Raw genomic sequence first — 14,664 nt, 5'->3', positions numbered from 1 at the left:
AGAGTTAAGTAATAAACTTCTAGCTATCTTACATACCACAAATAAATGCTGCCAGTGAAATGCAATTCTAATCACCTAGAAAATGTTCACCACACACAGAACATTCAGTATTCCAATTATGGAATGGACTTTAAATTTATGGATACATTTTTATTACCACCTCACCAGTACTCCACCTTCACTCACCCCTAATCTATACACAGCTTTGTCATTTAAACTAGGATTTAACAAAACTTATTAAAATAACATTAATTTAATAAATACTTAACTTATAAAGTCTCAAAATATTTTCAACCAATGTGTTTCAGGGCTGATTACATAATTTTGAAAACCACAAAACATGTATTAAGTGGTTTAGGAGTAGCATAACTTTACTTTTATTTTATTTTTATTTTTTGAGGTGGAGTCCTATCACCCAGGCTGGAGGTGCAGTGATGCCCATCTTGGCTCCACTGCAACCTCTGCCTCCCAGGTTCAATGTGATTCTCCTGCCTCAGTCTCCCAAGGTAAGCTGGGATTACAGGCGTGTGTCACCACACCCAGTCTAATTATTGTTTTGGTACTAGAGACAGGGTTTCATCAATGTTGGCCAGGCTGGTCTCGAACTCCTGACCTCAAGTGATCCACCTGCCTCAGCCTCCCAAAGTGCTGGGATTATAGGCGTGAGCCTGTGCCCAGCCAGGAGTACCATAACTTTAAAAAAAAAAATAAAAATTTCATAAGCAGCCAACACAGAAAAAAAAATAATTCTATTACAGCTTACTTTACTATGAAATCAACATAGTTTTTAATTTGTAGAGGATATGGTCTAACTGGATTACTCAATAGAAGTAAATTCAGAAAATAATATTTTATTTTAAAACAGAAAAACAAAATAAAGTGTTTTAAAGGCAAAGTATTTTAAAAGATATTTTTCTTGCTTAGCTGGTATTTTCTGGAAAATGGAGAACCCTTCTCAACTGGGAGATATAAAGTAATTCCCACCAAAATTTAGAAGCTCAAAGAAAAGCATCCGTAAAGTTAACACTTCAGAGTTGAATTTTTAAAAATACACATGCAGGCAAAGATAACTGACGCAGTACTAGCTTCTTAAATTCTCTGCAACAGTAAGTCCTTTATATTTACGTACAATTCAATATTTCAAGAGAACATGAAACCAGAACATAAGATGTATTTGATTTGAACTCAAACTGGCAAAAAAAAGTTAGGAAAGGTTCAGATGAAACATTTTCAACTTTTAAAAAACATGTATACTCGCAAAGATTGTTAAATTATAAAATTTTCTACAGAACATCAATAAGATCAGTCATCTCATACTTAAAATGCAACAAATGTTAGACATTAGAATGTGTTTAAACAGGCTGGATGGGTTAGTGTTAGGACGGAATCATTTCTTAGATGTACAGTCCAAACATTCATATATAACAGTGTAACATAGGACAATCTGATCTGCTTCTTTCTATGTGCAAAACAGGACACAGTTTTTTTTTCTATTTTGAAATTCTAGTTACCTAAATATACAGTAGTTGGATAAATAACTAATCGATTTACACACACATCTAAACTGTAACTCTCTATAGTATGAACTGCTCCCCCAACTTCCCTGCACAGTACAATTGAAGAGTAGTAGTACGACAATTTGAACAATCACCAGCTGTACAATTTTAATGTTATATTAATATATGTAGACTAAAAGTTATTACGCAAATTATTATTTCCAGTCTTATTCATTGATCTACAGTTTCCATCAACTGAAATTATAGAGAAGTCTTCACTGTTTTAATTAAAGATTTTGTACAGGCATGAGAATATCACTAATTTTTATTCTGACTTTAAGTCTGTAACATTTACTGTAGTAAAGAGTCAATTACAGTTTCAGGCTTTGCAGAACGCTTTCTGTTTGGAGAAGAAAAAAAGCAAGCATGAATGCTTTCCTAAAAGACTGAAATGCAAACATTTTACATTATATAGAAAATATGGGGTGGCCTGTATAGAGTCTGGAAACAAGCCAAAATTTGACACATTTGACCATGGTTTAAGTGTTCAGTTAATGCTCACCTTTTCAGGCTACAGGAAGCTGACTTAGAGTAAATGCAAGAGGATGGCAGCCCACTCCATTATGCCAGATAGTGAGGGATAGGACAGGTGAGATAATTTCCAAGACTGGACTAGGTCATGTGGCCAGGCCAAGTGAGCTGCATGCTTGCCAGATTTGAACCCCCTGATTATCTCTTCTGAGGTACTCGAAAGGTACAAGTGCATTCAGAGGAAATCAGAAACAAATCATCTCAGGCAACACCTCACAGATGCGTATGTAGGGACTTACAGAAATGCTACATTAATGTATTATATTTATTGTAATTTTGACCAACCCATCTAACTATGTGTTTCTAATGAGGAACATCACATTGAACATATCATATAATGTAATATAACATCAATAAACCATTTAATGCATGTATTCATCCATGTTTATGGCTATCATTTTCTTAGGGTTTCCATGGTTATAGCAGGCCAATTCTAGTAAACAGAGATGGTGAGTTTGGCTCATATAATATTGGGCTACATGATCTTTTTAATGTTAAACTAAAAAAATGACATATCTTAAAATGGGTGTTCTGGAAAATGTATTCAAATATCTTATCATATTATTTATTCGTTTGCTTTAGGGTCCATATAGTTAAAAAAAAAAAGTAAAACCGAGAGATCTCAAGTAAATAATTCCAATTTCTGGCTCTTCCTTAGAAAAGAGAAGATCCAGGCCAAGCACGGTGGCTCATGCCTGTAATCCTAACACTTTGGGAGGCTGAGGTGGGCAGATCACCTGAAGTCAGGGGTTCGAGACCAGCCTGGCCAACATGGCAAAACCCCATCTCTAGTAAAAATACTGAAATTAGCCGGGTGCAGTGGCAGGTGCCAGTAATCCCAGCTACTCAGGGCACTCCAGCCTGGCAACAGAGTGAGACTGCATCTCAAAAAAAAAAAATGAAAAGAGAAGATCCAGAAACAATGAGCCCTCTATTTCCATAGATAACTAGGAAGCCACTCACTTAAGACAGGACTGCTCACCACTGCCAATTTTTCTCCTACGCTGAGGACAAATGTCTTACCAATTATCATCACACTTGCATTGTCATTTTATTAAAATGGAGAAAGTAGGCCGGGCGCGGTGGCTCAAGCCTGTAATACCCAGCACTTGGGAGGCCGAGACGGGCAGATCTACGAGGTCAAGGAGATCAAGACCATCCTGGCTAACACGGTGAAACCCCGTCTCTATCTAAAAAATACAAAAAACTAGCTGGGCGAGGTGGCAGGGGGGCCGCCTGTAGTCCCAGCTACTCGGGAGGCTGAGGCAGGAGAATGGATAAACATGGACGGAGGCGAGCTTGCAGTGAGCTGGAACCGTGGCCACTGCAAATCCAGCCTGAGGACAGAGCGAGATCCGTCTCAAAAAAAAAAAAAAAAAAAAAAAAAGGAAAGTAAAGATACATCTAAAGGGACTCGTGTTTCTTAGAACTGATTGGCAGGCCGGCGCGGTGGCCTCAAGTCTGTAATCCCAGCAGTTTGGGATACGAGACCGGGTGGGATCAACGAGGTCAAGAGAATGAAGACCATCCTTGGCTAACACGGTGAAACCCCGTCTCTACTAAAAAAAAATATAAAAAACTAGCCGGAGCGTATGGTGGCGGGCGCCTGTTGTCTTCAGCTTACTTGGGAGGCTGAGGCAGGAGAATGGCTTAAACCCGGGAGGCGGAGCGTGCAGTTGGCTGAGATCCGGCCACTGGCACTCCAGCCCGGGCGACAGAGCGAGGCTCCGTCTTCAAAAAAAAAAAAAAAAAAAAAAAAAAAGAACTGATTTTGCTTCACCCATAATATGCATGGCATGTGTTGGTATAGGAAAGTTTTTAACCCCTCACCTAAACGCTAAAGAATGTAAACATTTGTACATTTTTAATATTCAACTGTTTGCCCAACCCTGAGTTCAACCTTCCCAAATCTGTGTTAAGTCATGTCTATGAGATTATGTAACACAAAAATATCAAAACCATACAACTTCATCCCACATGTAACTTGTTCCCTACTCAAAGTAGGGAACAAAGCAGCTTATTATTTTCTACATTTCAGGAGCCCCAGAGTCTTAAAATCAGCTTAAATAAACTGAACAGTCCTTGATGTAGGAAAGGGAAAGGAAAAAATAAGCTCCAGCCCAGGACTCCCACATCCTGATTTCCCTGAGCTTATGTGATGATACATGCAGGCTACCCAACAGTCAAAACCAGTGCCCAAAGGAGAGGGGAAAATGTCCAAGGAAGTTCTCCTTAGCTGGTGACTGAGGAAATCAAGGTTCTTGGGGTACTGTGACAGAAAAATTAACCAGCTGAATATAATACCTTGGGAGACCAAACAGGCAAATTAATTAGCATTTCATAAGAAGAATTAGTCTAAGAATTAAGGAATTAAACCCATTATACATTTTGGAAATAATAGAGTGCATTAAAAACAAATTCTATTTTTTTTTATTTTTTATTTTATTTTATTTTATTTTTTTTGAGACAGAGTCTGGCTCTGTCACCCAGGCTGGAGTGCAGTGGCCGGATCTCAGCTCACTGCAAGCTCTGCCTCCCAGGTTCACGCCATTCTCCTGCCTCAGCCTCCCGAGTAGCTGGGACTACAGGCGCCCGCCACCTCGCCCAGCTAGTTTTTTGTATTTTTTTAGTAGAGACGGGGTTTCACCGTGTTAGCCAGGATGGTCTCGATCTCCTGACCTCGTTATCCACCCGTCTCGGCCTCCCAAAGTGCTGGGATTACAGGCTTGAGCCACCACGCACAGCAAAAATAAATTCTATTACTCAGTAACCTAAGAAGTTGGAAGACCTTAATTCTTTGGCCAGATTTTATTTACTCAAATTCTAATACACAAGGAATTTGATTTTTTTTTTTTTTTTTTTTTTTTGAGATCAAGTCTTGCTCTGCCACCCAGGCTGAAGTTCAGTGGCATGATCTTGGCTAACTACAACCTAGATTCAAGTGATTCTCCTGCCTCAGCCTTCCGAGTAGCTGGGATTACAGGCACGAGCCACCATGCCTGGTTAATTTTTGTATTTTTAGTAGAGACGGGGGTTTCACCATGTTAGCCAGGCTGGTCTCAAATTCCTGACCTCAAATGATCTGCCTGCCTCGGCCTCCCAAAGTGCTGGGATTACAGGCCACCGCACCTGGCCGGGAATTTGATTTTTAATAAATCAGCTAAAATATGTATTATGTTTTAACTAAATAAATGTTAACTTCCTGTACATGTATCTAATTAGAATACCTCAATGCCTTCATTACATCAGATTCAAGGACAGTCCTTACCTTCTCCCTGTCTTTGGCCTTGCTTTCCCCTTTGAAGTTCGTGGTCTTTCTAGTTTCATCAAAGACTGACGTAGACTCTCCTCAGTATAGGCAAGATACACATGAGAAAGGTCCACTTCAAAGGGCTAAAAGAAACAAACAAAAAGCACTCTTAAGGGAAAGAGTTAAGCCAGATTTGAGGGAAGATTTAAAATATTGAATAAACTCCTCAAAAAAACCTGCAGAAACTAAAACCAAAGAAATGTCTAATGACATCATCTTCTAATTCCGGTATCTAAAACGTACTCACCAAATGTTGGTGAGTAAGAAGCCCTGACACACTATAAATTTCCTTCCACACAAAGAAAAACTGCTGCTGTTTTTCTTAAAGCTGCTCCCTCTTCTTTTTTTTGAGACAGAGTATCGCTCTGTCGCTCAGGCTGGAGTGCAGTGGCGCAATCTCAGCTCACTGCAAGCTCCGACTCCCGGGTTCACGCCATTCTCCTTCCTCAGCCTCCAGAGTAGCTGGGACTACAGGCGCCCGCCACTATGCCCGGCTAATTTTTTTTGTATTTTTTTAGTAGAGATGGGGTTTCACCATGTTAGCCAGGATGGTCTCGATCTCCTGACCTTGTGATCCACCCGCCTCGGTCTCCCAAAGTGCTGGGATCACAGGCATGAGCCACCGCGCCCGGCCTGCTCCCTCCTCTTCTTGACCTATGACTAGAACTAGCTTTGAAGAGAAAGAAAGACACATTCTAGTCTCTACCCATAACCCTACGACCCAGAGTGGTAGTGAAAAGAGGACTCCAAAGAGTGACTCCATGCCCTCTTATGGTGGGAACAAGCCTGAAATCAAGACTGATGGTAAACAGAACGGTCCTCCTCATCACCCCATCCTAGAGCCTTTATTCCCAAAAGATCAGCCCGTTTTTCAGCGCAGCTGATTAACACATATCAGGTTGATAATACAATTTAATGACTCATATTCCTATAAAGAAACAACTGTAGTTTTGTGTTTTTTAAAGAAGTACTCTTACATCTTTCTCCTTTTTATCAGGTACTGGGGTTTGCTTCCTCATGTTATTTCCTGTATAGGCAACACATTTCTCAAAAAAAGAAAAGGGGGAGAGAGAGAAATGTCTTAATTAGTAATCAATACTGTGAGTTAGGCAACTAACTGAGAAATCCTAATATTACACTAGTAAAATATGATTTGAATGCTGGAGCAGAAAGGGCCCCAGAGGTCACTTAGTCCCACATAGCCCCTGACCCTAACCATTTCCACCCAGACCATGATCTGTATGTTACAATTAATTACACAGAATTAGAAAAATATTTTATCTGCCCTACTGGATTCTCATCTGATTCATCCACTGGACCACGTTCCTCCCTGTTGTAGCCAGTACAATATCTAGACCATAGGAAGTACTCTCATGAAAGAATTAAGGTAATACTCACTAGCTGCCATTCTCCTATGTCTTCATTCCAATGGACATAGTTTTCAATCATTTCCTTTTAAAAGGGTGAAAGAGAGCCTATTTTTAATATTTAATAACATTTAAAATATTGAAGTCATAAAACTAAAATCTTAATAACATTGAGTAATAAAAGTCTCAAAACATTATATACTGATATAACCTTTTATAAATTCTAAAATATATATTTCTTAGGAATGGATGTAGATGCAATAAAACTAAACAAAAATGAAAAAATAACAGAATGAGAAACTCTGGAATCAAGATAATGATTACCTTGGGTTGGAAGAGGCAAAGGAATGAAATAAGGGAGGGGGAAACTGTTTGGTTAGAAGTAGGTTATTACCAGGGTCCTAGCTTTTGTTTTGGGTGATGAGTTCATTACAACATTACAAAAATAACTAAATAAAAGCAGGCCATCCAAGGACCAATAAGGAGAATAGACCATGGACCCAGGATTAATTCCATGTACCTAAGGTCCAAAAAAAAAAGACTAAGACTTATTTTCAGACAAATTTCTTAAAGTTGTATTGAGATTCAAAACAGATTTTTAAAAAAATTGGCCAGGCATGGTGGTTCACACCTAGTAATCCCAGCACTTTGGGAAGCCAAAACGAGCAGATCACCTGAGATCAGGAATTCAAGACCAGCCTGGCCAACATGGCTAAACCCCATCTCTACTAAATATACAAAAATTAGCTGGGTGTGGTGGTGCACACCTGTAATCCCAGCTACTCAGGAGGCTAAGGCATGAGAATCGCTTGAACCCTGGAGGCAAAGGTTGCAGTGAGCCAAGATCGCACCACTGTACTCCAGCCTAGGCAACAGGGTGACTCTGTCTCCCTGACAAAAAAAAAAAAAAAAATCATAATGTTAAAGTTTACCAAAATGTACTGGAAAGACAAATTTTGGATTAAAAAAAAATAGAGGCTGAGATTTTAAAATTATACTAGTACTAAGAATTAGCATCCATCTGGAGATGAATGATGGTGCAGGTTGCACAACAATGTGAATGTCCTAAATGCCATTGAACTGCACACTTAAAATAGCTAAGATGGTAAATTTCATGTTATCTACATTTTACCACATACACACACACACAAAAGAATCAGCATCCACAGCAGGGAGAAAAAGGTAGCATAGGCGTTCCATTTATTCTTACTTGTACGATACTGGGCGCTGAATGTAGGAATGGGACTTACACCTTGATTCTGATTGCATATACATGAATCTGAGTTCATCTAAAAGGCTAAAAAATTCTCAATGAGATCCTTAGATACTCAAACACAGATTATGTATTAAGAAAAGTTAACAACTAAAGTGAAAAGTGACGGCATTTGTTCAAAATATTGTACATTCAATAACTGAAGTATTCAGTATTTACCATCAATTAAATTAGAAATCCTTGTTCCTTAACCCCAGTCAAGTGACTATCTGGGGCAGAGAACTTCCTTTTTACCTGATAATCCCGAGGTATAAAGTTATCAATAATAAGCATCTGAAGTCGAAGCTCCCGGCTAAGTTGCCGAATATTCTCCAGTAGGCCTTCAATTTCCCTCTGATGCTCTTGTTGAAGATCAGCCATCTACCAGAAAATCCATAAAAATATTATGAACAAACAAGACTTTAACTACAAAACAGCACCATCTCACAAAGGACGCTTGTGTAAGAGACCTTGTGAGAGCTTACCTAGTTCTTTTATAAAAGTGATAAACAGCGTGACACTATCAGCATCTATTCTACACTATTTGTTAAGGTTGAAAAGAAACAACTTAGTCTAATAGATAAAATTTAAAATTGCACATAAAGGATAAATATTTTATTTCTTTTAAATTATAAGCTCACATTATGATTACTTATAAATTCTTAATCAAACAACTCCTTTTTAAAAAATTCAGAACTGCATTAGTAAGTAATTTCTAAGAGAACCAACCTCTGATTTTGCAGCCATCAGCATAGTCCAAACTTTCTTTAACTTCTTGGTCTTTCCCTGTGCTTCCTCTTGCAAGCTGGTATATTTTTCTTCAATATCCAAGCGTTCTTGCTATGACAAAAATTAGTAAACTTCAGAATTTTCTTTGTAAAATCAAATATCTAATTCTTTAACAAATGACATAAATGATCTTAGCAACTCTGATCTTCAAAGCAATCCATAAACATGCTTTAAAATTTCAATACGATTATAGATATTTAGCTTTCCACTAGAAAAGTTAAATCTCTCCGGCAAAATACCGAACTAAAAACAGAAAGTCACCTTACCTCTTTTTCCTCAAGTTCTCTCCGAAGTTGCTCTGCTCTTTTCCTCCTTTCTTCCAGTTCCATGTTAGATTCTTCAAGAAGTTTCTCTTGTTCCTCAGCTTTGGCCAACAAATCAACCCCACCAACAATTACCTTCTTTTCCAGGGCAGATAATTTTTCCAGCAAAGACTGATGCTCTTGTCTGTTGATTAGAATGAGGATACTCTATATTCACGGATCATCTATTATTCTACTAATATCATTTCCCAAAATTTAACAAAAATTTGGATATACAATTTCAAAATACAAATATAATTATGTAACATCTCTATCAAATTATACAACTGTGTAGTATCAATTTCTAATTTAAAGTGTAACTCATTCTAATTCATTGATATGTTCTCCTATCACGCGGAAATAAAATAATCAAAACAGATCTAGTTTTTAGAAATACACTATATACAATAGACCCTTCTATCCAAAATAGTTACACTGGAGACAAAATGAAGCTTTTAATTACTATTCAATTTTCCTATTTTATATATCCTATGAAAAAACAGAAATTTAAATCATGAATTCATCTCAATCCAATAATACTCACTGGGCTTTAAGAAGATCTTTTTCTCGTTTCTCTAATTCAGCTCTAGCCTTGTTTCTTTCTTCTTCTTCCATGTCGAGCTTTGTTTCCAGTGCTTTTCTCTCCTCATCAATTTTTGCTTGCATTTCAATCATCTTGTCTGGGGATACTTTCTTTTTTCCTATTTGAATCATTTAATTGCAACAATCACTAAAATGAGTCAATGTTTCAGACTTATATAAATTACCTCCTTCAATGTAGAAATGCCTACACTCCTCAATAATACAAAACCAATTATCAATATTTTAAGGAAATCAAACCAATAATACCATGCATTTCCATTTATTATGTTCCTAGAAGAACTTTGTAACTCATTACTAAATTCAAACTGTTGTCCAATTGTACAATGATAACTAAGAACAAAAGTAAAAGAGAAGCAAAATAGATGAGCTAAGTAATAGGAAAAGAAAGATTAACAGGAAAGCCAAATTTAAAAAAAAAATTTATGTCCCCAGATAACAAATACAGGTTTAAAAAAAAGCAACATGATTCTTCAGTTACTTTTTCTTGATAACCAAGTACAAAATCAAGCGACTCCTTAAAATATCTTTCCCAATTTCACATAAAACAAGTGAATAAAAGCCATATATAGGTATAAAACGCACAGATAAAAATATCAAGCAGAATTTATATCAAGTAGTTTTAATATATTTTCAGAGTTTTTCTAAAATTTTTGTTAAATAACATTAAAGTATTTTATTTCACAGCATACTTTCAAAGGAAAAAATTCTATGCTATGTAATTATGTAACAGTTACATACACAGTAATTAACCAAGCATTTCACTCCTCAGCTGAGCTGTCAAGATATATCATCATACACTAAAGGAACAACTAAAATAGCTTGCTATTATGTCAAACTCAAGACTCGAAGACTCCCTAAGTCAGAGTAACCATGCCAAGTGTCAAATGTAAGTAGAAATGCTACCAAATAATAAAGCTGGAATACGGCTTCCAATTGATTATTTTTGCTAATAATGTCTAATAAAGTATTTTACATACATGTAATAGGTGCTCAAAGAAAGTTTATTAATGAATTTCAAAATCATAAAATCCAAATAAAAAAAGAGAAAATAAAACTAGCTTATTAAACTGGTTATGAAACTGAATCAAAGACAATTCATTTCTGGTCATACAGTTTCTTAGAAATATACATTCCTTCAGAAAACCAATAAAATTTTTCATAGAATTGGTCTGAGGCTCTCCTAGAACCTTTCTGTCATTCTTAACTTCCTTCCCAAAGAACTACAGAAGAAGAGGGTAAATCATAAGAGTTTATAAATTGTTAATGTCTCCACCCAAAAGCTAACCCCCCACCACCTAACAAGGTAAAAGAACTGAAAAACAATTATGATGGAGATATATAACTGAGTATATTCTTTCAGGAACTATGAAATGAAGAATCATTAATAGGCTTTAACTCTTCAGGACAAAATTATGTAAAAAACTCAAGGGTTCAAAATACATTACTTCTGTAGAACTCTAAGTCCAAAGCAAACCTAAGGCACGAGACAAATGAAACAAAAGAGTAAATAAAAGCACTGATCCAAATTCATGCTTTGGTGTGGTGTGATTAATTGCATTCCAAAAGTCAGGATGTAGACTGATTCTATTTACTGTCTTGTTTGGCACCGTCATCCGTATTGAATCTTACGAATTAGCTATTAAAAAATAACTTTAAAATAATTTAACTACTATTCCCATAGTACTTCCCATTAGTTATACTATGTCTTAGAAATTTGAAGCTACAAAGTATCAGTTCAGGTATATAGTAAGTATACACATTTTAAAAAGTGTAACTTGCTTTCCACCTCAGAATTATAAGTATTTAAAGACAAAATGGGACATACATTAAGATAAAAATAATAAATGCATGAAGACAGTGATGCTAACAGTATAGAGGAAATGATCTAATCAACTTATGAACAGTAGTATGTACAGGCTTCAAGGGTTCTAATTGTTTTAATAGTTAAAAACAGTTTCAAAACCCATTAAGAAGCAGTAAAATAAAAGATTTTTTTAATAAAAGATTTTATATGTAGAAATACAAAGACACATAACTGTTCATGAATTAATACATTACATTAGTAATTTAAAACCTTTCAGGTATGTTTCCAAACTGATACTTTAGTAGTAAAAGTCTTATTGTGGTCTTGTAACACTTTCATGAAGACAATCAAAGAGATATAGCCAGGGTTAGTTTCAAAAGCCTAATATTTAAGTAACATATTACTTTAGCCAGAATCAACTCTGATAAATCATTATATTTCTTCAACAAAATAATATTTTAAGCTAAATGTGAATATGAAATATGTACTACTCTCCTAACCAGGTTATTTAAAAATGTGACATCACTAAAAAGTCAAGTTTTACATGTATTTTTTAAAGACTTTTTTTAAAAAAAAAACCTTATTAAACAAACCAAACAAAAAAGAAATTTATTTTCTAACAATGCAATGAATAAAATCAGCACAAATTTCAGGCCAAAATAAATATTTTTAAACTTAAGCCATAAACAGTATTTAATGTAACCAGACATAAGTAGCAAACATTTTTTATTGCCCTTTTTTGCCATGTGCTCTAATATTGTGAAGGTAAACTGGCCAGGGTAAGTTAAAGGGGAAGAACTTCAGGGCAGTCCTAACTGAATTAATTTCATTTTTATTACATAAGCACCCACGGCATAACCAGGCATCTGATTCTTGGCTTTTTAAAAAAAGGAGAAAAATGTTTGAATGTGAAATAATTTACACTTGTATTTCCAAAATTTGGCTTAACGGGTGTTTAAGGATTTAGGGAAAAAAATGAAGTTATTTTAAAAGCTAAAGTTGAAAGATTGTTAAAATACAAAAGACAGATACTTACCTGGCAAAAAAAACTATTAAATTTTAAAAATTTAATGTATTTAAATAACATAGTTCTTTATAGGATAAATAATTGTACCATGTGGAGTGCAAATCAATCACACCAACCTGCTTGATCTTGCAATAAGAAGTAGTAAGCAAATCGCAGACAGGAAGCATATGCACAGAGATGAGGAGGAAAAAAAGGAAAACATTATTTCTCTTGTAAAACAAAGAAAAATACATAATAGCATTCAAGTGTAGAAGTAAAAATCAAATCGTTACCAAAACTGAAATAGAGCCCATGTAAAAAGAAAGCATATTCAACATAATGAGAGATGTCATTTAAGGAAGAATATTAAAGTTAACTTAGTCTTAGATTATAACTCAAGCCAATCTCAAGAGCTCACACTGATTCCCCAAGTCCTGCAAAGGTCACAATTCAACACCATGTGGCTATGCTAACAGTAGACACAAAATTAGGAACCTGCTAAGATCTGGGAAGTAATCTAAAAGAGCAAAACAGAAAATTAAGCCAATTTTAACAACTAGTATGTTTAAAGTGACAAAATTCACACTGTCCATATCAAAAATGTCCCAATTCAATATTTCTTTTTGTATATGGATCTATTACAGGCATGCTTCACTTTAAGAAAATCTAACACAAAAACCTGAACCAAACAGATAAATTAGATTACAGTAATTTCCCGATTATTTGATTAACAGAAAGGTCTAATGAAGAATTTTTAAAGACAGCAAGTTCTCCCAATACATCCCATTTCCCAACCGGATTAAGGGCTTTTTTTTTTTTTTCCAGAAAATAAAATTATTACGTAAAATGAAGTACACCTGTACAGTAACAAACTTACATTCCTTCTATTGGTAGACTGCTAAGGGTAATTATAAACAATGATTCTATAGGAGTCAGTGTCAATGATTCAAGCAAGAAACACCTTTTAAAAAGGCCATTCAGATATTTAAAAGGGAGGGTACACACAATTTACACACAGCAACCACATGCTAAGACAACCACCTCTCCACTTTACCAACACGCCCACATTACAACAAAAAAATTATGTGCTAGATATGCAAATAGGAATTAAAACTTCTTAAACAAAGTACAACTTATTTCATAACATACTTTCATATAACTACTCTTTAATAATTAAGTTTTAAAACAGAAAACTAAATTGCAATGCCTCCCACTCAAATATTTTCTCATATTTCACAGTTTATTATACAAAGTAATACCTCTATGTGGTTTCTAATGCAATTCCAAATATTTTACAAATTATCCTTTGAAATGAATTGTTTTGGTAACTTGCCTATGAATTGTCAATAGAGAAAGAAATTTCTAATATTTTTGGAATTCTTCTTCTAGAAAGCTAAAAGCATAACAACAAGCAATTATTTTTGTCATTCATTTTGAAAGGGTAAGTATACAGATAATGCTTTAAAAGACAGTAAGCTGCAGGCTGGTACAAGAAAGCAACACTACTCCCCTTTCTTCTGAAAATAAAATATAAATAAATTAAGTAATACTTTTCAACTTAATTAAACTAGGTTTTAACAAAAGCCTTTAAGTTTGAAATAAGTCTAGATGGATCCTGCATAAACTTCTCGTGATTCTGCATTCGCTAATCATACCTTAGAAAATTTCTTAAAATCAGCTGGGCGCGGTGGCTCAGGCCTGTAATCCCAGTACTTTGGGAGGCCGAGGCGGGCAAATCACGAGGTCAGGAGGTCAAGACCATCCTGGCTAACATGGTGAAACCCTGTCTCTACTAAAAATACAAAAAGGAGCCAGGTGTGGTGGCAGGTGCCTGTGGTCCTAGCTACTCAGGAGGCTGAGGCAGGAGAATGGTGTGAACCCGGGGGGCAGAGCTTGCAGTGAGCCAAGACTGNCCATCCTGGCTAACATGGTGAAACCCTGTCTCTACTAAAAATACAAAAAGGAGCCAGGTGTGGTGGCAGGTGCCTGTGGTCCTAGCTACTCAGGAGGCTGAGGCAGGAGAATGGTGTGAACCCGGGGGGCAGAGCTTGCAGTGAGCCAAGACTGCACCACTGTACTCCAGCCTAGGCAACAGAGGGAGACTCCGTCTCAAAAAAAAAAAAAAAAAAAAAAAAAAAATTTTT

The 14,664-nt window shown here is 35.9% G+C and overlaps 1 protein-coding gene across 1 annotated transcript in view; it reads right to left on the bottom strand.

Annotated features, from left to right (window-relative positions):
* Window positions 1-835: 835 nt before the first annotated feature.
* Window positions 836-14,664, bottom strand: part of KIF3A (kinesin family member 3A) — a 42,310-nt gene continuing 28,481 nt past the window's right edge. Inside the window, 9 exon segments of the mRNA XM_017872024.1 lie at window positions 836-1,896; window positions 5,356-5,480; window positions 6,375-6,443; window positions 6,796-6,849; window positions 8,272-8,397; window positions 8,746-8,856; window positions 9,072-9,252; window positions 9,652-9,808; window positions 12,658-12,666. Coding sequence (XP_017727513.1) covers window positions 1,848-1,896; window positions 5,356-5,480; window positions 6,375-6,443; window positions 6,796-6,849; window positions 8,272-8,397; window positions 8,746-8,856; window positions 9,072-9,252; window positions 9,652-9,808; window positions 12,658-12,666 — 881 coding nt within the window. The 3' untranslated portion in view covers window positions 836-1,847.

This window comes from Rhinopithecus bieti, unplaced genomic scaffold (assembly GCF_001698545.2).
Source record: "Rhinopithecus bieti isolate Rb0 unplaced genomic scaffold, ASM169854v2 scaffold_5889, whole genome shotgun sequence".
Classification (NCBI taxonomy): domain Eukaryota; kingdom Metazoa; phylum Chordata; class Mammalia; order Primates; family Cercopithecidae; genus Rhinopithecus; species Rhinopithecus bieti.
The sequence above is the reverse complement of the archived record's forward strand: the minus strand, read 5'-3'. Positions and strand labels throughout refer to the sequence as shown.